Source organism: Falco naumanni, chromosome 4, assembly GCF_017639655.2.
Source record: "Falco naumanni isolate bFalNau1 chromosome 4, bFalNau1.pat, whole genome shotgun sequence".
Lineage (NCBI taxonomy): Eukaryota > Metazoa > Chordata > Aves > Falconiformes > Falconidae > Falco > Falco naumanni.
In genome coordinates, this window is record NC_054057.1 from 70,081,107 (window position 1) to 70,105,516 (window position 24,410).

Genomic DNA, 24,410 nt, shown 5'->3' on the forward strand with positions numbered 1-24,410 from the left:
AGCAAGAGCAATTCAGTGAGACATCTCCAGAACTCCAGGAGGAAATCCTCCAGGCTGGGCACTCTTCCCACTTTCATAGCCTCAATTACCTAATTCACTGATAGGGGACACCAAGGTCTGCATGCTAAGCTACGCTGATTTTACATAATGTAGTATTTCTTCTTAATTAATCCAAAAGTACATGCAGGGAGGTCTGTATTTAACTAATATAGATCTTTCTAAAATTAGAGAATGCTTCATTAATGTCATGGGATGATGTTTCTAATTTACCACTTTAACAGCAGATGCCAAAAATTCTGCATTTAAAGGACTTTTATCTTGTGTCAGAAATTGCCAGCTTATCCTCCTGATTCCTAGAAATTCTGCTGGAGTTGGAATATGGTATAATCTACTCTGAACACAGCTTGTTGAGTTCACATGTAAAATTGGCTGAGGTTTGCAATAAATCTGAAGAGGAAGGATGTCAAAAGAAAAAAAATCCAATTCTTTTTCCACAAGAGCAATTACGGTGGGGATTTTTCCTTTCCTTTTCTTGGCAAATGAGGAATTAACATTTGTATTCTGGAGTAGACTGTTGAGCCCCCTATCAGGACCTATCCTTTCTCCAAGGGGATAGGGAAGGAAAAGAAAACTGGCTAATTTCTCAATAATTTGGAAACTGAGCAATTAAAATTCATATTAGCTATTTCTTGCCTCAATTTTGCAGACATATGTTACATAACTAGCCAAGACCATAAGCCAATAATAAAATCTATACAGAATCTAGCCATACAGTAGAATAAAAGATGCAGATCCACTAGTTTCTATTTGATGGTGTAAGAGTTATTAGATATTGCAGGACCCTAATATATTCCATCATCATAGGAGTTTGGATGGTTTATGATTTTGAGATTAGACTGCAAAAAAGATCTGTTAATTAAGATAGATTACAATCACAGTAGAATTGTAGAGGTCAGCATATCATGCAGTAGGAAAGCCCATAAAAGATGTTTTCTCAAGACTGAGTATTAATAGTGATTTATTCAGATCCAGGCTTGATAACTTCAAGTATTAAATATCCAACCAAGTAATCTGAAAGTGTCTCAGTGAATTGTGAAAGAAATACAATTGTCCACCTGGATCTGGACAAGAAGTTGCAAGATACTGCTATGCCATCACCTGATTTCTCAGCTTCCTATGTGCTGGTTGTGTCTCCTATAACAGCACTGTACTGGTCTTTGTTCACTTTAAGAACAAGACCACTTTTTTCCTTTTAATTTGGACTACTGAGTCTCTCTGCATTCAAGGAAATCAAACTAAGATTTGTGTCCATTTGACCATATTAAGAATTAATTTTAATCAGTTTTGGTTAACTGAAAACCAAAGGTGAGGGAACATTGACTCATTTGCTCCACCTCACCTCAACCGTAAAAATCCTCACACGTTGATTATGCTTGTGAATGAAATGCATCAGAAACTGATTCCACAACCTTTGAATTATTTCAGCTCAGCATTTGTATGTGGTTTGAATAGATGGAATCACGGCATCAACACTGTTCACCTGCAGCAGCAAGCACAAATTTGTAGTGACATAAACCATGCAGGACACAATCTAAACAGGCACTGAAAACAAAGAGAAGTGGTAGAAAATGCCTGTAAGAATATGAAACTGTAAGAGCAGAAGGTACACTGGAGGCCTTTTTAGATTATTAATTGATGTTTTCCTTGGTTTCCTCAAGGTTCCCACTCAAAAATAAATTTTCCCCAAAGCTTATGACCTCTCCTTGCTCTCTTTACAGTGCGCATCCCCTTCCCATACTACATGGAGATAGATCCAGCTGCCTGAGGACTCTAACTGCAGGTACAAACAGTAACCTCTGCCCCAGAACCCACAGTTCAGTGCCATGGCTGATTTTCCTGTGCCATGTTACCACTCTCATGGGCTTGGGATCTGAAAAATCATGAGAACAGGGAAGTGGAGAAACAGAGAATGTGGCTTCAACAGCAAGGCAGAAAGCTGCTGGGGCAGCAAGGGAGGCAATGGAAAGGGAGCAGAAATCTGACTGGCTTAGCCTGGAAAAGATCTTTTTTTATTATTATTATTATTTTTTATTTGTATTGTTGTTGCCAGACTGAAGCAGCACTAGAACTGGCTCTGAAATTCAAGGTCTATGCTCCTCCAGCAAGCACTGAAACTTCTGTAGTCCTGTAAGTGTATCTGGAAGCCAAACTACCTTCATAGGGTTCTGCTTTAAAATACCCAGTTCAGTATCTATAGCAGCAGTTCCCCTGCGTGAGCAGCAGCCTGCTGCCTTTGCAATTAGCACCAACATTATTTTTAGGGATCCAAAGTTCCTCCGTTAGTTGTGGAGTACACATGTGCATGCATACACACACAAAGCCAAGCAACACCAATCTCTCATTTGTACAAAAAGACCACCAGAAAGCAGGCTGCTCTTCCACAGCATTTCTACCAACAATTTGAGGCTTTCCTTTTTTTGGTTGTTTTTTTTTTTTAATCTCACTCAACTAACTACCAAGAAGGATGTCTGGAGTATTGAAACGTAGAACACCCAAACCACATTTTTGTATGGTTAACTGTTCAGCATTTGAATCCATGAGGCTAATGTGAGACTTGATTTGACTTAGTAATATCAACAAAAGAACTTCCACTGAACCTCAGGCAGGGTCCATTTAGTCTGGGCTCAAGGAAACCAGCATTAACTGTCCCAGAAGAAGGAAGTAATACAATTTAAAGTAAACAATTATGGAATAGCCAGCTTTGAAAGAAACTTCCCTCATCGCCTCAGAAAATGTATTACTTATTTGAAGCATAACAGTTTATATCTCTCACAGAGATATACTTCAGACAATTTGGACTATTCAGAGGAACTTATGGGAGGGAGAGGCTCAACTCAGTAGCAGTTTTAGTACATCATTAAGCTTGCTTAACTTCCAAAGAATAAGCTTTTCATCCTAGCCAGCAGGCATGTGCACAGCCATCCTTTTCAGAAGACAAACTCACTAATTTCTGTCATTCATCCTAGCGGGACGGGATCTGACTTGTATGTTATCTGCAGGTAATGAACGCAGCACAAACTCCAGTTCAGACAGAAACTATTAATCCTCTACGAACTGGCTAGCCCTTGTCTATAGGTGTGACGCATATCAAGGCTTGGTAGCAGATCGGTTACATCTCAAAATCTATTTTGTTCTTGACATAATGACTTGCGTTTGCTGCAAAAATCGTGCCATACAGTCATTGGTCTTCAGTGACACCATGGAATCATAGAATTATTTAGATTGGAAAAGACTTTTAAGGTCATCGAGTCTTACTGTTAACATTTCTATAGCCATTTTGCCTGGAATTAAATGACTTAAAGGATAAGAGGATGACTTGTATTCATCAGGCCCACTCTATTATCTCTTAACTTAGAAAACAATAGTATGGATAGTATGGAAACGGAGGTGTATAAGGAAATATCTAGTCATAATAGTTACAACTTTTGGGCACGTCCCATTTGAATACGTCAAGCTCTGACCTTAATACCTAGTTAAAATGGGTGACAGAGGTTCACACTTCTCTCAGTGCTGGTAGTTTCAGTGCATCTGAAAGCAGACTCAGAAACAGTGTGGTGTCTAATTTACTTGCAAAATCAAAGAATTCCGATTTCAGGGGTTTCGTTTAAATGAAAATTCAGATTCTGGAGAAGAAAACAAAACCCACTAAAACAGGAAGGATGGTATTGTGGTTAAGTTTCTAGTATGGGGCTCTGAAGACCTGAATTATGTTCCATTCCTAGCCCTTCTGCAGATTATCTCACTCTGTGACTTTAAGCAAATCACTGAATCTCTTGGTGCTTCAGTTCCCCTTTTCTAAAGATGATGTTGCTGATTTGGTCAGTTTAGATAATGAGTGCTTGCATGTAAGAGCTACCATTTACAGTATCAGCATAAGAAAGGCTCTAACCTCAAAACACTAACAGTAAAAGACGTGACCCTATTTGCTTGACCTGTTCTTACAAGAAAAGAGCAATTTATTAGACTTGAAAAAAATATTTTGGTTACTCATTGACAAGTGGCTTCATCACAGTAACACAATTGAGCTGATATAACATTCCCATGTTAATTCCCACACTAATCACTCACTATACCAAATTCTAAACAGCATGGTATTCCAGGACACATTGGCCTGCTGATTAATACAGCTTCTTAAGAGAATCAGTGTCTGCTTCTATTCTCAAAAATTAGGAACAAAGCTGAAATGGGGAGTGCCTGCTGATTTTCTAAGCCTCTAAAGTTTTCTGATTATTTTTTTTTTTCCCCAGAGGACTGTCCCTGCAGAGAGGATGAATTCAGTGAGGTGTGGAGTGCCCCATAAGGGAATTTATACTGGGGAATACCATACATGGTATCACAACGTCCTCCTTCTTGGTAGTTTCACAGGGCGAGGAAAGGCTTGAAGCATAAATAAAGGAAGATCTGCCTGCATTACACTGCCCCTAGTATGGATAAGAGTGTGGTTTTTGAAAAAGCAAAGAGGCAAATATCTCATGTAACCCCAACAGATACAGTACTCTCCTACCTTCAAACCCATCCTCAGAACCACGCTTTCCCCCTTGCAGCCTCCTGGCAGACCTTCCCTGGTGTCCGTGTTCCCAGCACTCTCCAAACAGATTCCCTTTAGCTTTTGCCCTGTTTCTAGCCAGTAAGCTGTGCTCCTGCTGCACAAACGCCTAGCAAATCCTCTGAATTTCCTGTCATTTTCCAAGCCAGTGTTTACAAAATAGGGGAAAGGACTTTTATTTTTAACAAAAGCTGACTCTGTTCTTTATCCTAGCCTTGGGAGATTTACTGATATGACCCTTCAGATCGAAAGTGTTTACTTTCCTGCCCCAAGAAGCAAGAGAAAGGAGGAGATGGCATAACATCTCCGTCATTTTCTTTCTCCCCAGACTTTGCCTTTCTCTTCTGAGACCATCAGCAGGGAAGAAAGGAAACACAATTTTTTTCTCCACATGGAATGGTACTTTGTGAAGAGGAGAAAAAAAGGCATTTCACAGGGAAGGCTTTACTTACCAAACAGACTCTAAGTCTAATTCACGTTGCAGTAAGTGCCTGTTAAGCTGAGTGACAGCGCAGATCCGAACCACCTGAAGTGGCAGCAGAGCTTTCTGGAGACCTCCTCCCTGTGTGTGCTCTGCCCAGCAGCTCTGCACCGGCCTCGGATTTGTGCGCTGCCCTCTGCCGGGTGCAGGAAACTCGCCTGACCCAGCTCTGCTGGCATGGAGCTCTTTCCAAGGCCCAGATTATGGGGATTTTAAGTAGAGGGAGAGGAGGTAAGAAAGGGAACAGAAGGATGGGGATGTGGGGGTTGCAAAAGGAAACACGGGTGCGTAAAACTGAATCTATCCCAAGAAAGCTCAGCTTGTAGGACCCGCAAGTCTAAAACCCCAGCTCTTCCTATCAAAAAATCTTCACTCGCTGTACAAGTCTCCTTGACATGTTGTGATTTATCCCCACTTCTCCTAGGAAAGCCTTTTTAGAGACACCTTATGGAGCATCTCAGACCACTCTCGTTATGATTCACGTAGAGATGGTATCAAACTCCATAAGCAGCAGTCTGACACACTTGGCTTTTGGTGTCCGAGCTGGCAGGCATGCTCCATCGCTCTCCTCAGCGACTGTGAGCTCACCTACCCATTTGAGCCCTGCCAAGCTCTGAAGCTCTGCAGCTAAGTATTATTACCACATTCCTGCTCAATGAAGAAGACTTTTTGGACAGACAGTTTGTCAGCTGCGCTACTCAGTACATGGCAGACAGACCGCACGTGCACCTGGAGGATCTTTCTTTCCCTTGTGATCTTACAAAATGAAAAATTACATGGGAGTGGAGCTTTCCTGGCATGCCTGCAACAACCTGAAGCCAACCTCCATCTCATCAGGAAACACTCAAAACACTGCGCTGCATTACAGCCATGCCGTGCTCCACTCCTTAAAGGCACAGTGATGGCAGGAGCCAAGGGTGCTGTAGCAGGGAGGTAGCTGGGCTGGGCGCCTCGGGGTCTAGGTGAGGAGTTAGAGGGTCTGCGCTGTGCTTTTGGCTCTGATTTACCTCTGTGACGCAGTTAAGCACTTCAAATATCTTTTCTTTGGAGCGGTGGCAGGGAGGAAGGGGACTCTGTTTTGCCTAAGTAGGCTTTAAGCTGTTAAGGGCAAGGCCTGGTTGCGCTGCCTGTCTGAACACGAACAGTGCCTTATACAAAACAGCCACTGACTCTGCTTGCTGCATGGAGCACACTACATCAAAGCAAACAGTGACAAAACATTTCTCACTACTGCATGTTCAAATTCTACAGTAAGTTTCAGTTCCACCATTCCTTCATGCTTTCGTTTTACACAGAAAAGCAGCTGAGCTTCCCTCCCCCAGCTGCTTATGCCAAACCTTAGCTTAAGCTTGGTTGCTCAAAACTTGTTTGAAAGAGGATTCTGAGCACAAAGCGGATCTCTATGCCAGGCTTCAAAATTAAGATCGAGCTCTGTTTCTCCAAATTTATCACAACTGTACTCTCACATGACAGAACATAAGTAGTAAATTTTGGTGGCTAAAGTATCATCAGAAATGTCCAGGTTCATGGGCTGCACGTCACTGTAAGGTGCTGTACTGCCACCAGGTTAATTCAGTCTGTGACCACACTGGAGTTTGAAAAGAATATTCCGTCTCAAAGCAGAAAATACATTCTCTCAACTTCATCCCAAAGGACAACTCACAAATCCTTGCCAGCCCTTGTCCCCTTAATCTTTTGACAGAAGCATTTCCTTTTCATTGTCACAAAACATTGTGTTGACTGCAAGGGCAAAAACATCCTCTGCCTGCTCCTAACATAAAGAAGCATTCTGGCTGCCAAGCCTGCATGTCGCACTGCATGGAAGCAATACATTCAAGTATTGATTCCAGATTCAAGAGTCAGTGGAACTCTTCACAAAGTTTCTGTATTTTTGCACATGCCTACACCAATGAATTACTGCGCAAGGTATGTATTATGCTTCTAAAAAGACAAGGAATAGTCAGAAGAAAGACTTCTTGGCCCATGAAGCAGGTGTTGGTTACAACTTTAAGAAAGATCCTCTTTGGAAGAAAGCAGACTTTTCTGGAGCTGCTTGAGGGACCCCATAAGACACTAGTTTGGAACCTGTGGTTTCCTATCTCCCTCCAGATGAGCAGAAGAGCATCCCAAGCCTACTGCGCTGGCTGCTGGGAAGGTTACAAATACCACTGGGGATCTGAACAGTTACTTCTAAATCTGATTACTCTGTAGAAAACCCCAGGGAAATTCTGTTCTGAGAACTCAAAACCCAGTGTAGCATCTGCACAGCCCTCTCAGTAGAAGGATCATAGATTTCTCTGAATGTTTCTCTCACATTAAAATTATCGGTCTAAATTTGGTTGCCTTCTTGGACATTTAAGTTCTACAATAAGCCCTCTCACCTCTTCTGCCCATGCTGACCTATTAGGTTTGAGGAGAGCAGCTATCTTTGTGTCAAAGCTTCCCACATCGTTTGCTGGCTTGCTTTTCTTGCCTTTATTCCTCGCCACGTTCTGAGCAGGCTGCCGGGTTATCACCTACCTCTAGTGCCCCCCTTCGCCTCCCTCTGCCCTCGGGGCGCTCCTCTGCTCGGCCTCCCCAGGCAGCACCTCCCGCCGGGCCCGCCCCGGCTGCTGCCCCGGACACCCGCTTCGCTGGGGCTGTCACAGAAACCCCAAGCCAAAAACGAAAAGCAAAACAACAAAAAGCAAAACAAAATCAAACAAAATAAAGGGGGGGGGGGAAGAAGGGAAACTAGATTTGGTGGGACAGATGAGACGGGGTCAGCCGAGGCCGGAGCGCCAGCCCGGGCGGCCGGGCGCGGGAGCGGCGCGCTGGGGGCTGGCCACGGCGCCCCGGCAGCTCCGGCTCCGGGCGCTGCTCCGCGGGCTCGGCGCGGCTCCGGCCGGTTCGCGGCCGCATTGGGAAAGTGAAAGTGAAGCGGCGGCCACGTGTTTTCGGAGAAGGCAGGGGAGGAGCCGCCGGCTGAAAAGCGCCGCCGCCGCGTTAAATAGAAAGCAGCGGCGATGCGCGGGCCCAGAGCGCTGGAGGTGCCGCCCGCCCGCCCCGCGGGAGCCCCGGCTCGCTGCGGCGCCAGGCAGGGCCCCCCGCGGAGGATGCCCAGCCGCCCGCCGCGGCCAGCACTAGCCACCGCCAGCCAGCACCAGCCGCCGCGCCGCCGGCCCCGGCGCGCCCCTGTGCGCAGCCCGCGCGTATGCTGCGCGCCCCGGGGACGGCCCCCGCCCGCGGCGCGCCGGGCGAAGGTAAGGGGTCTGCGCGGCGGGAGGGCAGGCCGCCCGGGGGGCTGCCTCGCGTGGGATTGTTCGTTATGTTTTGGCTCTGCGTTGCTGTCCGCCCGCTCCGGCGCGGCGGCCGTGCCCGGGACGGGGCGGCGGGACAGCCCAGCACGCCACCCGCCGCGGCCGTTACGCGGCGCCGCTCCCCCCGCTGCGCGGCAGCCGCCGGAGCCGCCGGGACCCCCCGGGCTCTGCAGGAGCCGCGCACCCCGTGGCGGCCGCCGGCGGCTCTGGGGCTGCCGTGCCCCCTGCGTGCTCGCCGCCCTCCGGCGCGGCGCCGCAGGCTCCCCCCGGCTGTGGACGGCTTCTGCCCCGTGCCTGTCGGTTCTTGGGCTCGCTGGTTACTTCTCACCGGCGTGCCCTGAAACTTAATTTTTATGAACTTTAAATACCGAGCGATAATCCTGGCCCAGTAATTGGAAAAACTGACATCAGTTTCCTTCTGCTGTGTAAAGAAAGCCCATCGCTACTTTCAGCCTCGTATTTGCCAGCATATGGATTTTACAACCCCCTGTGCTGTTTCAGGCGGCGATGTGACCTAAATGAAACCAAACATCAAGTTGTTAAATTAGCACAGACAGGAATCCAGCTGCGTACTTTCTTTGAAGTCCTCATTAGCATGTTACCCTGAACCGTAAGATGGCCGAGGGATTCATTTCTGAGAATACTTCAAGGTTTCTCAACAAGCTGCTTCTGCAGATCTATATCTGACTATAGGGATAAATCCTAAAATCTATGCTTGCCAGTAAGGTCAAGGCAGCCAGCGGAGATGTATTGAACCACACTGTCAGAGGCAGACATTTCAGGCCAAACTCATTCCTGGTGCAGCACTGCTAATTCCTTTGAAGTAACACGAGGGATGAATTTAGTCCCTCATGCTGAAAGATATATCAATAGGAAGCAATTTAGATTGGGCCACTTAAAGTGCATGTAATACAAAAAAGAGAGAGAGAGACTGAGGAGTAATGCTTCGAGGGTTCATAGAGGTTGATTTGTGTAAGCTAGTGAGGTTGTAGCATTGCTGTCCCGAGGGAAAGTTGGGGGAATGGGAAATTTGCTTTTATGGCTGAGCCTCAGGTTAACGGGAGAGAGGAAAGTAGTTTTAGGATCACTGTGTAAATTGGCAGCGATACAGGCTACCCTTCCACCTTAGCTTCGGTCACGCTATGGCACCTATTCACCTCACCCTCTTCCCGAGTTATCCCAGGACATACCCAGCTGCAGAGTTTACATCTACTTCACCTACTTTCTCACATGATGCACCAAATGATGATGATGCCTTGAGATCTGATGTTGCAGCTGGGATTGGGGAAGGGAAGGAGGGAGGTACAGAGAAATCGGTAACTTGGTTGTAAAACCACCTCGCTTTGTTCTTTAAAAACTTGAGAATCTGACGGAGCATACACAAGATAACTTCTCGTTGAGACAGCCCTGTCATTTGACTTGGCTCTAGGCTCTGATATGCTGCTGTGGGCTCACAGCAGGGAAACAGTGTTGTCCTCTGTAGCTGTTAATGATCGCTGCTGAATATTTTTGGGGCTTTGGACTTTGCTGTAGTGATAGGCTGCTAATCTTGTCAGAAGGCAGCAGTTGTTTGCCCAGTGTAAATTGGCAAATGAATATTTTATTATTTTATAATGGGTGGGAGGCATATGAATGGAAGACTTGGTCATTCAGAGATTGCAGCAGCTTTTCTCTGAGGATTTCACTTTGTGTCTCTCTTTGGCATTTCAGAATAGCTGCTGGAAAGCTGCCCTGCCGTAGCCACTGACGCTATGGAAGACCGCATCCGCTGGTCTAGGCTGTAGGATGGTAGCGCACAGCAAGGTGTCAGCAGATAATGCAGTTGCAGCAGACCCGAGACGTCTACTTGACCCTCCAGCACGGGAGCGTTCGCAGGCTCGAGGCCGGCCCAGCGCTGTGCAGGCACAGAGCAACACGCACTTCAGAACCTTTCGCTCGCAAGCGGATTTTAGTAGCATCACTCGAGCAAGCAGCCTGCTGGATGCCTGTGGCTTCTACTGGGGACCTCTGACTGTCAGTGCTGCCCACGAGAAGCTGAAGCCTGAGCCCGAGGGCACCTTCCTCATCAGGGACAGCACCCAAAAGAATTGCTTCTTTGCCATCAGTGTTAAGACTGCGTCTGGGCCCACCAGCATCCGGATAAACTTTCAGACTGGGCGTTTCAGCCTGGATGGCAGCAAAGAGACTTTTGACTGTCTCTTTAAGCTGCTGGAACATTACCTAAGCTCACCGAGGAAGGTACTGGTTACCCCCCTGCGCAAAGTCCGCGTGCAGCCCTTGCAGGAGCTCTGCCGGAAAAGCATTGTGAAGACTTTTGGAAGAGAGAACTTAAATCATATCCCTCTCAATCCTGTTCTAAAGGACTATCTGAAATCCTTCCCATTTCAGATATAAGTACAGCATTAACTGTATAGGGACATGTGAGAGATGCGTAAAGAAATCCAGCTTCCTGGGTTTTTCAACATGTTTGACAGTGAGCAAACTTATTTTTGTAGCAATTTACTGTATTTTGGGATGGAACTTGAACACTTGACTTCTTATGTTTACAAAAACTGTTTGCACAAACCTGGGGTTTTAAAACCCTGGCATAATTTTTCTGCCAAGCAGAATATTTTATTATTTTATAATATTTTTAATGATATTAACATAATAAACTTTATTGTGGAAGTTTTTAAAAGAAGTATTTTTTTTTTTTTTTTTTTAGTTTTAAAGGTTTAGGTACCTCTGCTGCTGACAAACTGTTAACTGCTAATTGGGTGCATAAGTGCAGACAGGTCTCCATGTGGTCCTGCTCTTTGCCTTATAAGAACTAGCTTGTTTTAGTGATAGTCCAGCAGACAGTGGATTCCCGCCCCAAAAAGTCTTAGCACAGAAAGATGCAAATGAATAGAAAATGTACTCAGGATGAATCTGCCCGGGAATGTAGCTCTCCCCTAAATTCACAAGAGCAGGAACGGTGTGTTAAGACAACAGTGGTGCAGTTGTCGATTTGAAGAGTGAATTGAACCCTTGGCTGAGCTCATTGCACCAACTCTGGCTTGCCTTATTTCTGTTAAAAGCTACAAGGCTCTGAGCAAGAAGAGGTTGCTGTCTGACATAACCAAACCAGGTGAACATAGGTGGGCGAAAAACAAAACTGTCCAGAAACACACACTTCAAAAGTTCACACTGTATCATTATGATGCATTGGGGGAAGGATAGCTTAGTTCTCCCTTCAAATGGGCATACACAAAATGGCAAAGGTGCAGACATCTTCAGACTTCAAAAAAGTGTTTGTCTTCAATTCCTGGTGATCTACAGAGCACAGACCTGATGTTTTAAAAGAATCTATGACAGGATCCAGAGAGGATAAGCCTATAGATTTGCAGCTGTAATTTCTAGTGGCTAACCCACATTCAGAGAAAGTTGAAATACATTAGACTATTTTGTAATACTATTGGTAGGTAATTGGTGAAGGCAGCACTGGGTTTCTATCTGCTCATAAAATGTGAAATCAGTGCCCCATAAAGATGTAACTGTGAATGACCGGAGATGCCCAATTTGGCAAAATGTCACCTGCATTATGTTAAAGTGATTCTCCCCTCCCCCAGGCATTTCCTGAAATCCATGAAAAGCTGACTTAGAAAACCAGCTGAACCGAATCACTTCAAAGAAGGCAGAGAGTCTTTCACAGAAATGTACTCTATCAGCACAGATCTATGGTGCTTACAGTAACTGCAAGCAGTAAATGAAGTCATCTGTAGAGTTTGGAAGATAAAAGGTCTCTCCCTCTATTGTAATTCACATTCCTTTTAAAGCTAAAGCCACTTCTAGGAAACACTGAGTACTTGGTTTATAGTGTTCCTTACTGAATAATTTTTTTAATACCATTTGCTTTACAAAATCAGCTCTCACATCATTGATGTTTCTTTGGAATAAATAGGTTTTCTCCTCAAACATGACTAAGGATCACTCACAGCGCATTGGACATTGTGAAAAGGGAAAGAGAATATACAGGCAGTATCATGTAACCTTTTACTGTGCTGCTTCCCTAAAAGTGTTTTTGGATTGGTTCTGCCTATCAGTCTCCCATTCCCTTGTCAGCCATCCCTGGCTAAGACTAGCAGACAGCATTTCTGCTTAATTCTAAAGCTGGAGTTAGTTGCTGAATTATGTATTTTCCCACAGCAGCTGCAAGGATATAAATTGAGTAAGTAGTGAATGCTGAGGTGCTGTGCAGCAGTAGGAGAGCAGGGCAAAACGACTGCCTGAATGTGAATAGCTTTAAGAAGTTAACTTGGAAGTGGAGCAGGGGGGCAGTCTTTGTAGGGTGAAGGCTGCCAGACTGGTTTGCTGTCAGCAGAGATTGTTATCCCTTTCTTTGCCTTTTTTCCCAGTCCCACACTGTAGTATTTTTTAACCCTTCAGGCCCCAAGCTCATGACTCTTGCCTTGCTATATAAATGAGTGTCCCCATGACAGCATGAGTGTCAGGACAAGCACAATGTAGCTTAGAAGGTTCTATGCTACCCCTGATAAAACCAAACAGAACTACACCTAGATACACAGTAAGGGGCTTCCCACTGAGAGGCATGGAATGAAAAGCATAAGGATTGAGCCCATTTCATTTTCTTTCTAGCAGACACAAACCTGCTTTCTTTGTCTCTCCCTTTTACCGCTTTAGAGTAAGTTTAGCAGAAATGATCCATATCCTCCAATGCAAAGTGCCCAAATCCCTTCATTTCGTCTTTAATATGAAATGCAAATATGGGATGGCTCAGAAAAAAAATCAAAACTATAAATAAGGACAAGAAGGTCAGATTTGTATAAAAGGTCTCTTGAGGAAAGAGGAGACAAAGCTGGCTTGTATTTTTAAACTACGTATCTTTTCACTTGCCTTGTTCTTCTTCCACTCTCTCTTTCTCTCCCTTTCCCCAGCATACAATACAGTGGCCAGGCAGATGCTTTTCCTAGCAGGTATGTGCAGGTTGCTCCAAAGCAACTAAGAAATCCTAACAGTATGTGTGTTCATGTCACTCTGACTTGTGCTCTGTACAAGCTAATGAAGGGCTCTCTGAAATGCCTGCTGAGCTGCGTGGACTGCTTTAAGGACTGTCACATCTAAGGGGCATAGCAAGTCTCCTGAAGATTTCTGTAGTAATTCCAGCTGTCAAATCTCTCATCCTCTGTGTAATAAAGTACCAGCAAGGTCAAATAAGGAATTTGCTGTATTCTGCACCTAAAGCAATGGAAACACATAACAGTGCAGTGATTTTAATTCTTCCTACTAAATACATGAAGGGTGGTGTTTCCAGTCCCTCCCCCTCTTGCCCAGATCTTTCCTCTGACCTTTTCACTCCTGGCTGTGGCTGGAAAGTGAAGTAAACAGTCAATCTGGTAAAGGACTGTGGAGAATTTGAGCCATGCTCAAGAGCAGAGCAAAACCACATTTTCTGAAAAGACTGCAGTATTTAGCTGGGGGGGTGGTGGGGGTGGTGCAGCCGGGGCCAACAACACACAGCATGGCTGTGTCACCCACAGGCCCCGGGTGTCTCTGTCTCAGAGAGCAGCAGGGTGGGAACTGTGCAGTAAGGTTTTGCTGGGACACGGGCCACCCAGCCCAACTCCAGTGCAATGATCCTGTGACGGTACAGGCAGCAAAACAGAGGCTTCTTCACTTTGCTTTCAGAGTAGGTTAATTTACATACCATGCTGCAGCTGTAAAACACTTGCTAACAGAGCTAATCAATAGAACCGCAGGTGTTCAGAGAACCTGGTTAATTTAGCCATGAAGAGTTATTGAATGTTCAGTAGGAGCCTCATGAATGACAAGTATAACCTTACCCACTGTGAAGCTGTGGTCACACTAATTCTGTTATGATTGAAATCATTTACAAGAAGTGAGGCTTCAGCTACAGTCAGCACTGATGCTATTTTCAACAGTCAAGAAAAAAGTGTCCCCTAGCGGAACACATTGACCATATCTAGCCATCAATACTCTTCACCCAGCTTGTACTTAATCCTGTATTGACCAGTGTATCCACCTCCTGAACCTTCTCCTTCAGATCCAGTGTCAGCCCTTTCTGTTGTGCTGGGATGTCATTAAGTCCCTGGCTCTCCTTGCATCCCTCCATTCATGGTGCTGACAGCTGTGAGCAATACATTTATTCATTAAATCCAGCTTTGAGACAAAGACCATGTAGCAGTGACTTAATTCAGACTCTAGATTGCTTTCTGTGCAAAGTGTAAGCTAACTGCATGTGCAGTAGGTTTCCGGGATGTTTCTCCCTATTGCCAAGAAGTGCCATTCAGGACTTCATTGCTACTGACTTGTCTTGTGCATAGTACTCGGATCCTGTCACTGTATCTGACATTTTCCTCCTCAGCTGTTTCCCAACATAGCAGCCACATTTGCTACACCTGGGTCAAATCTGCTTGTTGGGTTACCATGGAATAACAGAAACACAGGCCAGCAGAGAGTGTAAAGAAAAGCCCAACTTCTCCCACCCATCCTAACTTGTACCCACTTCTCAGGTACAGCAGAGCAGCAAAGATCAAAGAGTCAGAATATAAACTGACTGACAGGTGAGTTAGCCACGTGCAAAAAGTATTTTTCCCCTGTCTAGACCTCAGTGACATGCTTTGGATGTGGTTACTGGGGCAAGAATGACAGAAATTATGCTCGTGCATAGCAAAGGAATTACCCTGTAGTCTTCAGCTATTGAGCAGCACAGATATTGTGAGGATAAATAGCATCCAAACAGAATAAAGCAAGTAACTAACTGTGCCATAAGCCACATTTGCTCAGCTTCCCTCATTGTGCTCCTCTTCATAATATTAGCAAGGCAAAGTAGGATCACCTTTCTGTTGTCATTTTACTCTCAGTTATAGGTATATTTTTTGGTAACTCCCAGCCATGTAGAAGAATGATAAATCCAGCCATCAGTCTTGAAGAGTTCTGTTTCCTCTCCCAATCACTACTGCCTGGCCTGCTTCTGCCCGTGAGCACAAAGGTTCATCTTTGGTAAAAGAGTTTGGGTTTTTTCTTCTGTTATCTGAAATGCTAACTTAAATAAAGCAACTGTGAAGATCTGCTCATTTTTTTGCTGAATAAGATCCACTGGCCACTGTGCTGTGCTTGTAAGTGTGCATAATCCCCCCAGACATGGCTGTGGAAGTGAAGTTCTGATTGAGTGGTGAAAAAGGGGATCTTCCTTTACATGATTAGTATGTTATTAATCAAAGGCTTCTTACACACTTACCTATTGCCAAACACTTATCACTTCTTCTGTAAAAATATTCATTAAATGCCTCTTTCTTCCCAACATAATTAGTTCCTTTTTAGTTCTATTTGTGTTACAGGAAAGGCTTATTTGGTTTAATCTTAACAGTATCCTCATTTACACATGGTTCTGAATTCTACAGCCTGTAGTTGTCTATACTGAATGTGATGGGCCAAAACATGCTCAGGTTTACATTGAGATATTCCACGGGCAGATCCCAAACGGCACCAGGATGCCTGAGAGGGCACTCTGACCCAGACAGCTGTGCACTTACAGTCCTGCATGGGCTCGGTGTTAGCTTAATGCAACTTGTAGATCAGATCTAGTGATCATCGGTGGGACATTAGTTCCACAAAGCCCCTTATATTTTACAGCATCTTTGCATGCTGTAAAAAAAAAATTATATATATATATATATATATATATATATATATAAAGAAGGTGAGAAGATACCAGTACATTCATCTGGTTTGACTTTCTGTATATAAAAAAAGGCCTCAGAAGTTTCACCAGGCATTTTCAGCAGTGCAGAAGTTATTCCTGCAAAGCGCATAGTTATGCCTGCTGCACAAGTGAACATTACCAAAGCCAGTTATGTGTAATTAAACTTAGTGGAGTTTTTAGGCAGACGTCCAAACTGAAGGATGTCAAGCACTAAAGAATTTACTGTGTTCCTCCATGTGCTCTCCCACCATTCAACACACTGGCTGCATCACAATGCAACTTACCTTTTTCCATCATCAATGTGTCCTCCGGGTCACAGTTCTCTTTCCTTTTGGGATTACAATAGCAGCATGGCATGACTGCAGGTGGAGAGGAAATAAAGTCCTAAAGTAGATGCTGGGACATTTTTTCTCCTTACCTGACAGAACAGGACCGGTACAAGGTTAGCTTCTTTTATGTAAGGTAAGCTAGTCTGGACTAGCTGGAGTTAGGACCTACTGAGCTTGGTAACAAGATTGGAAAGAGGAAAGCCTCGATCATCAGTCTTAGTCGAGCACATTGGGAAAGGAGAGAATCTGAAGCTGTTAACAAATCAAGTTTCTTCCTCTCTCAGGCAGCTGGAATGCAGGTAGTGAAGAAACTGTAACTACCAAACTAAAATAAGATGTGCAGGCCACACAGACAAAATACCTGGGAAGATGCACCCAGCTGGACATGTAAGTAGGATAAGGCTTTTATTTAGATGCCATCAAATTGCTTGGAGTTTCTGTGCTGTTTTAGTTGCTTTTCATAGTATAAATGGACATCTTGGCTCTGTTAAAAAAACCAATCAATTTGGCCCTTCCTTATTCCACTGCTAAGTGGCCTTCTGATACTCTTGCAGACTTTATGTAGCAGAAAAGAGATCAATGACTTCGATAGTCAAGACACCTAATGTACATAGGTGAACAGGTTAATAATGAGAAAGGAGAAGAATGAACTTAGCAGCAACCAAGAAAAAGTCAGAAAAATAATCGGCAAATTTTCAGAGGAGATAGTAGTAAAGAGTGGCTTTACTGTGGTGAACGCCGGGACATTTAGTGGTGGTGTCAGCAAAAACAGAGAACGGGGGATAGGGAGATAGCTTGAGAAGGAAGGCACAAGTGGGATCAAATCTCAAAGTCTGTACATTCTATGTAGCTATAAAGTCATCCTCTAATTTTGTTCCAGTGCTCCCAGGTTAAGTCAAGATAAGAGTGAAAAGTTACCAGGGTACTGGCAGATGAATACATTGTCACTGTAAAGGAAGCCTCTGAATACAGTTACCTTTGTCTTAGATAATTTCACCACTCCCATCTTTCACAAAGTTTAAACTGAAAATAAGGTGCTTTCACTGTAGTGGTCTAACAGGCACTAACAGGAGGTAGCACTAGCACGGGACTGCCATGAAGTCACGGGCGTGCGGAGGACTTCCCAGCACTGGTACCATTCTATGGATCCTGAACTGTAGGACACTTTGCAAGACACAGTGTGAATGCAAACAGATATGGAAGATGCTGTGGACCCATTATTTCTCTTGGTATATCTACTCTAGTCGCAACATTTACAAATGTTGTGGGAAAAATAAAAATATTAATCATATTCAATCACACGTTTATCATATCAGAACATACAAACATCTGGAGTGGAATCTTAGCTCCAGTGAAATCAATTTCCAAGAAAGATCAACTTTTCTATCGATAATATTATTAAATAACAGTAAGTATCTTTTTAAAATTAAATCTAAGAGCTATGGTTGCTTCACAAAGATTTCTTACTTGATAGAGCCCCAGCCAACTCACAGGTTGAGGGTGACGTGAGGCTATATCTATGCTGTTCAGTTTTGATACTGAAAGTGTGTATAAGACTGTGTGCAATTTCCTGCGCCCATTCCTTCCAGCTCTGCACACTCTTGCAAGTCTCCCCTGTACCCTTCAAACTGAAACTGATAACCATGTTACATTTTCACCCTAACCAAACTTTCCCCAAATCAACTTCCCTACAGCAGAAGCTACTTATTACTGGAATTTGAGTCAAATTGAACTTTCAGGCTGAGATTTTAGGTATTCTCTCTGGGATCTGAACAACTTCTGGCTTCCAGACAGAGCACTGAAAACAGAAATGAACATAAAATACTCTTCCAAAAACGCTACAACATGGACTTGACTAAGGCTTACAGATTTCGTAACACTTGTTGAAATAGTCTCATTTGGTTATTTCTCGACCTGCCCATATACCATCACTGTTCAAGCAATCTAGAGAAATGTGGAGATGGAATCGGTATCTCCTGTAGACTCATGGGACTGAAGTAGGGTAGGTACGATCTGTAACAATATCACTAGGACGAATTTGGGAAATATACATGCTACACAAGGAGTAAGGCTACTAGCTACTTTCTTAGCTCTCCACAGATAAAACCCAGTACGTATTCTACATACACAACCTGTTCAGAAATAGTTTTGACAAATGCTTCAGAGATTATTTTAGGGTTTCTGCCCCCCTTACACTCCCGTTTGCTCTCACCAGGTAAGTTGTTCACACCGGCTACTTTAAACACCTGACTTAGGTGCAAATCAAAAGCTTTCAGAGACAGATGCCTAACTGCCAGGTGGCAATTAGATCTGTAAACTAGGTGCCTAGAAGACACTGTGTGAACCCTTTGCCAGGTTTCTCCCTGGTTCCCAACAAGGCCATCTACACAAAGTAAAATGAAGTGAGCCATAAAAGCTTTACAAGTATTACATAGCAGCTGCTTTCTGTTGAAGACAAACTGAAACTTCAGTTCAGTACGTCAAGCCTTTTCCAGCCATGAGATAGCAATTTCCCTTTCAAGTAAAGGGGTCATCTTTATCTAATCTAGCAGTTAGTCAATAATTTTGTAATTAATGATAAATCTACCACTGTCCTGTGACTAAATGTACCACGTGTGAGTTTTTGTTTTGGAAAACCAGCAAAAATGGAAAAGCAGGAAGAATTATGGTTTTGTAGGAAGAGGAGAAAACACTTGTCAGGTGTCTTCGTAAAACTGGCAGCCAACAGAAGCTTTTCTCAGACAAGACAGTATAACAGCACAGCAGCTGAGAACACAAGCTACATTCTTGTAGTCCACACCTCTGCAACATATCATGTACCTATCATCTATAGGCATTTGGCATGTACCGTATTTGTGTAATTGTATGCAAAGCAGATGATGCCTTTCTTAAAGGTAATAATTCCAGTTCCAGTGTTCTCAGCCCTGCATATTTGGTAATGTAATTTCCATACAAGAGTTTCTGGCTGCTGTAAGTTTTCTCATTAGTGTTGCTGCACAGAAAAAGCTAGTGACTAGCTGAACTGTGTTCAAAAAGCATGACCAGCCTGCAGTTCAGTGTGAGTTTGCTGTAGTTTTATGCTCTGTGGACATTAATTACAAAGGTCTAGGTGCACAATGGCATTTACAACCAATATTGTTCTTATAATTTTTCAGTTATGCCAAATGATTCCTTTACATTTCCATTCAGTAAAAGAAAAAGAAGGCTGCAATGAGAAAAATCTTAGACCTCACAGGGGATTCATTACTGGCCCAGAGGGCAGAGCTGTCTAAAGCATCTCAAGCCTTATGCACAAACTGTTTTACGGCATTCAGTGTGCTGTTGTGCACTGGGTTTGTATACAATTCCAACAACCCATATGTGTACATCTGCTCCTATCATTCATCAACTCACCGTCAAAAGCATGGAGCGAATAGCTGAAGCAGCAGGAGTCTAGAGGGTGGCTCACAGATGATACGAGTATTTACACACAGGGACTGTGATTCTTGGGTTTCTACGTCTTACTCTAAAGCCTGAGAAGCCAGACTCTCTCATGGGGTGGTGCGGATGACCTTCTCAGCTAGCCTGTTTGTCTTTAGGGCCAGACTGACATGATGGGAGTCCAGGTCTGATTGGCAATTAAGGGATGTTATTAAGGGATGTCTTTTTCAACAGGCTGCAGTGTCATTTGTCCTTAGGAATTAAATAAGACTATCTCACCTAATTGGTGTGTTGCAGTTGGAAAGGTCTCAAGCACTGGGGAGACTTCAAATGTCTTCAGCTTTCTGCCAGGTACACACAGTTCTGAGGACTTTAAGCTTAGCACAGAATACACGGGGAGCACTTGATATCTTCTAATACACAAAGTCAAATGAGTGGCCCACTTGCCACTCTGGCCTTACATTTTATGAACAGAAGCCATGTACATACTGGTCAGAGGTATTTTCTCTGGAGTCTAAATGAAAATAAAGGAGAACAGAGAGTTTTGTTTTAAGAGCAGAGAGTGAGGAGTGTGAAATACCAGGGCCTACTGAAGCTTTAAGGCACAAAGGGTGCTCCAGTCAGCCACAGAAGTACTTGGGACAGGAAAAGAAAATAGGAAAGAACAGAAATTCAGCCTTTGGGTGAACTGCTGCTGAAATGAGGCTTAGGACTCTGAACTCCAAACAAGGAAGCCATCTCCTGCCCTATGATTCTGGAACTTTGCGTTATATAGTTTGTACAAAATATCTATTCATAAATAGTTTGAGTGAAGCATTACACCTCAGACTCATGGACAGAGCCCTTTCCAAGGCATCAGGAACCCTTAGTTTCATTCTGGATTCTGCCAACAAATTATTCTATACATCACACTACCTTGTAATCTCCCCCTAGCTTTTAATTGCATGGATAATTTAGACTGATTTTTTACAGCACACAACAGGAAGTGTATCATCTTGCTTTGGACCATTAGGCAACACTGCAAGTGTTTCAGTAATGGTACTTAGTAAAGAGATTTTTTAAATTTTTTTTTTTAAAAAATCAATACATTTAGTTCATTATGGCCTATTCTCTTTCTAGTCCTTTTACAGCTGCCCTGCTGAAACCACAACAAATTCCACATCTTTCTGATAGTAGGATAAAAGTATGTTGATACAAACTCTGAGTCCATAAGCCTCCCGATGCCTTCATTCCCTTACCTGTACAACAGGTATCATGCTCTAGTCCTGGAAGATTTATTGGAATACACACGTATTTAGGAAGACCCTTTAACTCTGGGGAGTAAAAGTACAAGACCTAGGTATCAAGAAGTATTTGCTGATTATTTTCTCAAATATCTGAGTATTTTATATGTACTTCTAAAACAAATATGCCTAATGAGGAAGAAGCCGTCCATCTGAACTGCACAACCTGTACCGTGTATCTTTTTATTATGCTTTGGAACTAATAAAACCTATGTAATCTTTCTTCCTGCTATGTGTAATTTATGCATTGCATGTAAAACCATACACAAGCTCATTGCCAAGGTCAATGCAATAACAGCTTCAATCACAGATACTGAAATAGTTAAAAGACACAAGTGAAGAGTACAGGTAAGGCTGTGTCTGTATACTAAATGTAAAGTGAGGACTACACTGTCCAGGGCTGCCTTCCTCAGCCATCCATATTATTTTTTCCTTGCTCTACTACATATCTTACTGACTTTGTAATTTCAATACAGTTGTAAGAAGACGATGATTTTAAAATGCAGCACATTTCACATCAGTACAAAATATTTTTTGGGAGTGGAAGCCCAGATAGGTAGGTTTTAGCAATGACATTTCTACTGGGGAAGAATAATCTCTTCCAGCTCTTTGAAATTTAAAATACCATTGTTCATCTCCCAGACCTGAGCTTTTGATCCAGGTGAAAGGCAAAGCTGACTGCTGTATACAGTCTGCTGTAGGTACTCTGTATACAAACTGTTTTCTGTTAATATTGTATACAAGCCCAGCTGAAGCCTAAAGGCAATTGCATACAAATGCCAAACACAAACCATAGGCACACTCCAAGCTGGTATAAAAAGGCTTTGAGTGAATTTATGAGTGCATGTGTAACTCTATTAGCTAGAATGCTGGCCATCGGTGGAACAAAAAAAATCACTGCAGGGCCAGCTTGAAGCAAAAGCCAGTTTTAAGTAATGGCCAGTGGTCTTCAGGGTTTCTTACAGGGCCTAAATCAATCTCTGGTGAAGTTAGCAGAACTGAGCTCAAAACTAACCTGGAGAGAAAATGTTTTCTCTCTAACAGAAAATTCTGTGTGACATCTGGGAAGACCATGGCATGTCAGAGGAAAGCATCCTGGAAGACTGTGGAATTTTGGAAGGAAGTAATGTATTCAAAAGAGCCAGAGAAAATACAAGCTGAGTTTTGAAAGAATTGCACAGAGATAATAACAGCTGAAAGGGCATATGGGTGGTTCTCACAAGTTCTCTTGCCAGCTGTAATCTCTGTTACAAAAAAAAGGAGTCCCAAGTGCAAAACAATTATACAAATAGTTTACAGGTTTTTACTCCAAGATTCAGACATTACATAATCCAGCACAGTCCTAAAACTGTTGATTTCACTGACAGTGGTGAAAGCCTGAGCCCTTATTGAGAACTTGGAGAAGCCACTTAATTAATCACTTTTACAAATTACACTACTGTTGGTCCAAAATTTTAAAGTTTGAACTTATCGCAGGTCAGTTTTAACAGCCCCTAGTACTTGAGCCAAAATGAATGCATTCTCTTTCATTCAAGCTTAATCCACATTAACTGCACAATTAAGATAATGTGCTGATCGTAGAGAAAAAAAGGAGGGGGGGAGACACACCTATTAAACACCTTCATAAGACTGTCTTTTTAAATAACCACGAGCAAGGTATTTATGAAACTCCTCCAGTCTGAGTCATAAAGTCTTTATGTAGCAGGCAGATTATGAAAGTAGCTTGGCCTCACTAGTTATAAAACATACAGAAGTGGCTGAATTTAAATACTGTCCATTGGGTTAGGTGGCCACTTATACATTTAGATTAGGACAGCTTTGGCCAAGTGCAGCTCACAAAGTTTTGTAAAACAGCACCTTGCAAGATTGTTTCAGAATCTAGAGGTTTGACCTGTGGAGACCACCTGTCACCATGTCAAAATAAATTAAGGGAAAAGAAACTAAACTCAAAATAAGAGTAACTACAGTCTGCTTGCTTTTACTTTAATCTCTTGCAGGTCTTCCTTGTGCTTAGTTGCACAATAAGAAGCACAGATTGTACAGTATGTCACTCTAACTCAACAGGCACTGGCATCCAAACACAAGAAAAACAAATCCCTTCCTTTTAATTCAAGTCCATCCTGCTTCCCATGATATCCTGTCTTCCAGCGCAGTGCAGTTCCTAGGAAAAGTTGCACAATACAAATATACTGTTGCCTGTGCTAACAAAATAATTGACCTGCCATGAAAAAGCTGGCATAAACATTATCTCCTCTTGGTGACTACTAAAGCAGCTAAATTACAACTGGTAATGCTGTTTGCTGTTGATATCATTTTAAAGAGACATTATGCTGACAAATGTAAACAGAACAGCCAGTGGCCTGTTTTGTTCACGGTGTACAACAAACGACACATTTTACTATAAAACAACTACACCAGAACCACTGCAGTTACAGAATATACCTCACAGTCACAGTCCTCTACATCTGCTGGTCAGATGTGATCCTCCAGGAAATTAAAGGCTAAGAAGGTGAGAAGAGCATCATCAAACAACAATTACTGTTATTGATGATGGAGGAGGGGAACACCATCTTTCCACTTAATGGTGGAGGAGGGGAACAATCATCACTGAACTCAGTTTCTGCTTTACATAACAATTCAGGGTTTCTGCTCTGCATAGTCCAGTATTCAGAAGTTTGAGGAGGATGAGCCAGTCAATATTCCAGATCTGGTCCAGTTTTATTAATTTTACTGTAAGCTTAAATAAAGAAATATCCTCGCATGATCAAGTTGGAGCCTAGACTTGCAAGCAGTAGTCCTGCTTTGGTAAATACTCTAGGCTGTGACCTCTGCTTCAGCCACTTTAGGAAATGAAGCGGATAAAGCAGGAGCAAGTCTAGGAAAAGGAATTAAGCACCTGGAGATCTAAGTGTGCATAGGAGAAGGAATAAGGATTTAACAGTGAATAACTAAAATCCAGAAATAATTCTGGAGCAATGACTAAATCAGAGGATTTCTCAGGTGCAGGGAACAATTGAAGCAGCAGGTTGCGGACCTCGCCTACTCTTCTGTTCAGCCCAGAGAGATGTTTGTACAGCCATCCCACAGACCAAGGTAGCTTTCCCTCCTCCACAAAAGCCTGCGTAGTGCAGGACCTTCGCCTCTGAGGGAGGCAACAAGGACTTAAACCAAATCCTCTCCCAGCACTGAATCTGTTTGAAAGCAAGTGCTCTGGCTACTAGACTATTGGGGTGTGTGTGTGTGGGTTGTTTTTTTTTTTTCTTTTGGTAAATATAACCACCACCTCA

At 43.3% G+C, this 24,410-nt stretch overlaps 1 protein-coding gene across 1 annotated transcript; it reads left to right on the forward strand.

Annotated features, from left to right (window-relative positions):
- Positions 1 to 8,066: 8,066 nt before the first annotated feature.
- SOCS1 (suppressor of cytokine signaling 1) lies at positions 8,067 to 11,060 on the forward strand. The gene is made up of 2 exons (XM_040593448.1): positions 8,067 to 8,329; positions 10,097 to 11,060. The coding sequence occupies exon 2, from the start codon at positions 10,172 to 10,174 to the stop codon at positions 10,778 to 10,780; it is 609 nt and encodes a 202-aa protein (XP_040449382.1). The 5' UTR covers positions 8,067 to 8,329; positions 10,097 to 10,171; the 3' UTR covers positions 10,781 to 11,060.
- Positions 11,061 to 24,410: the final 13,350 nt, after the last annotated feature.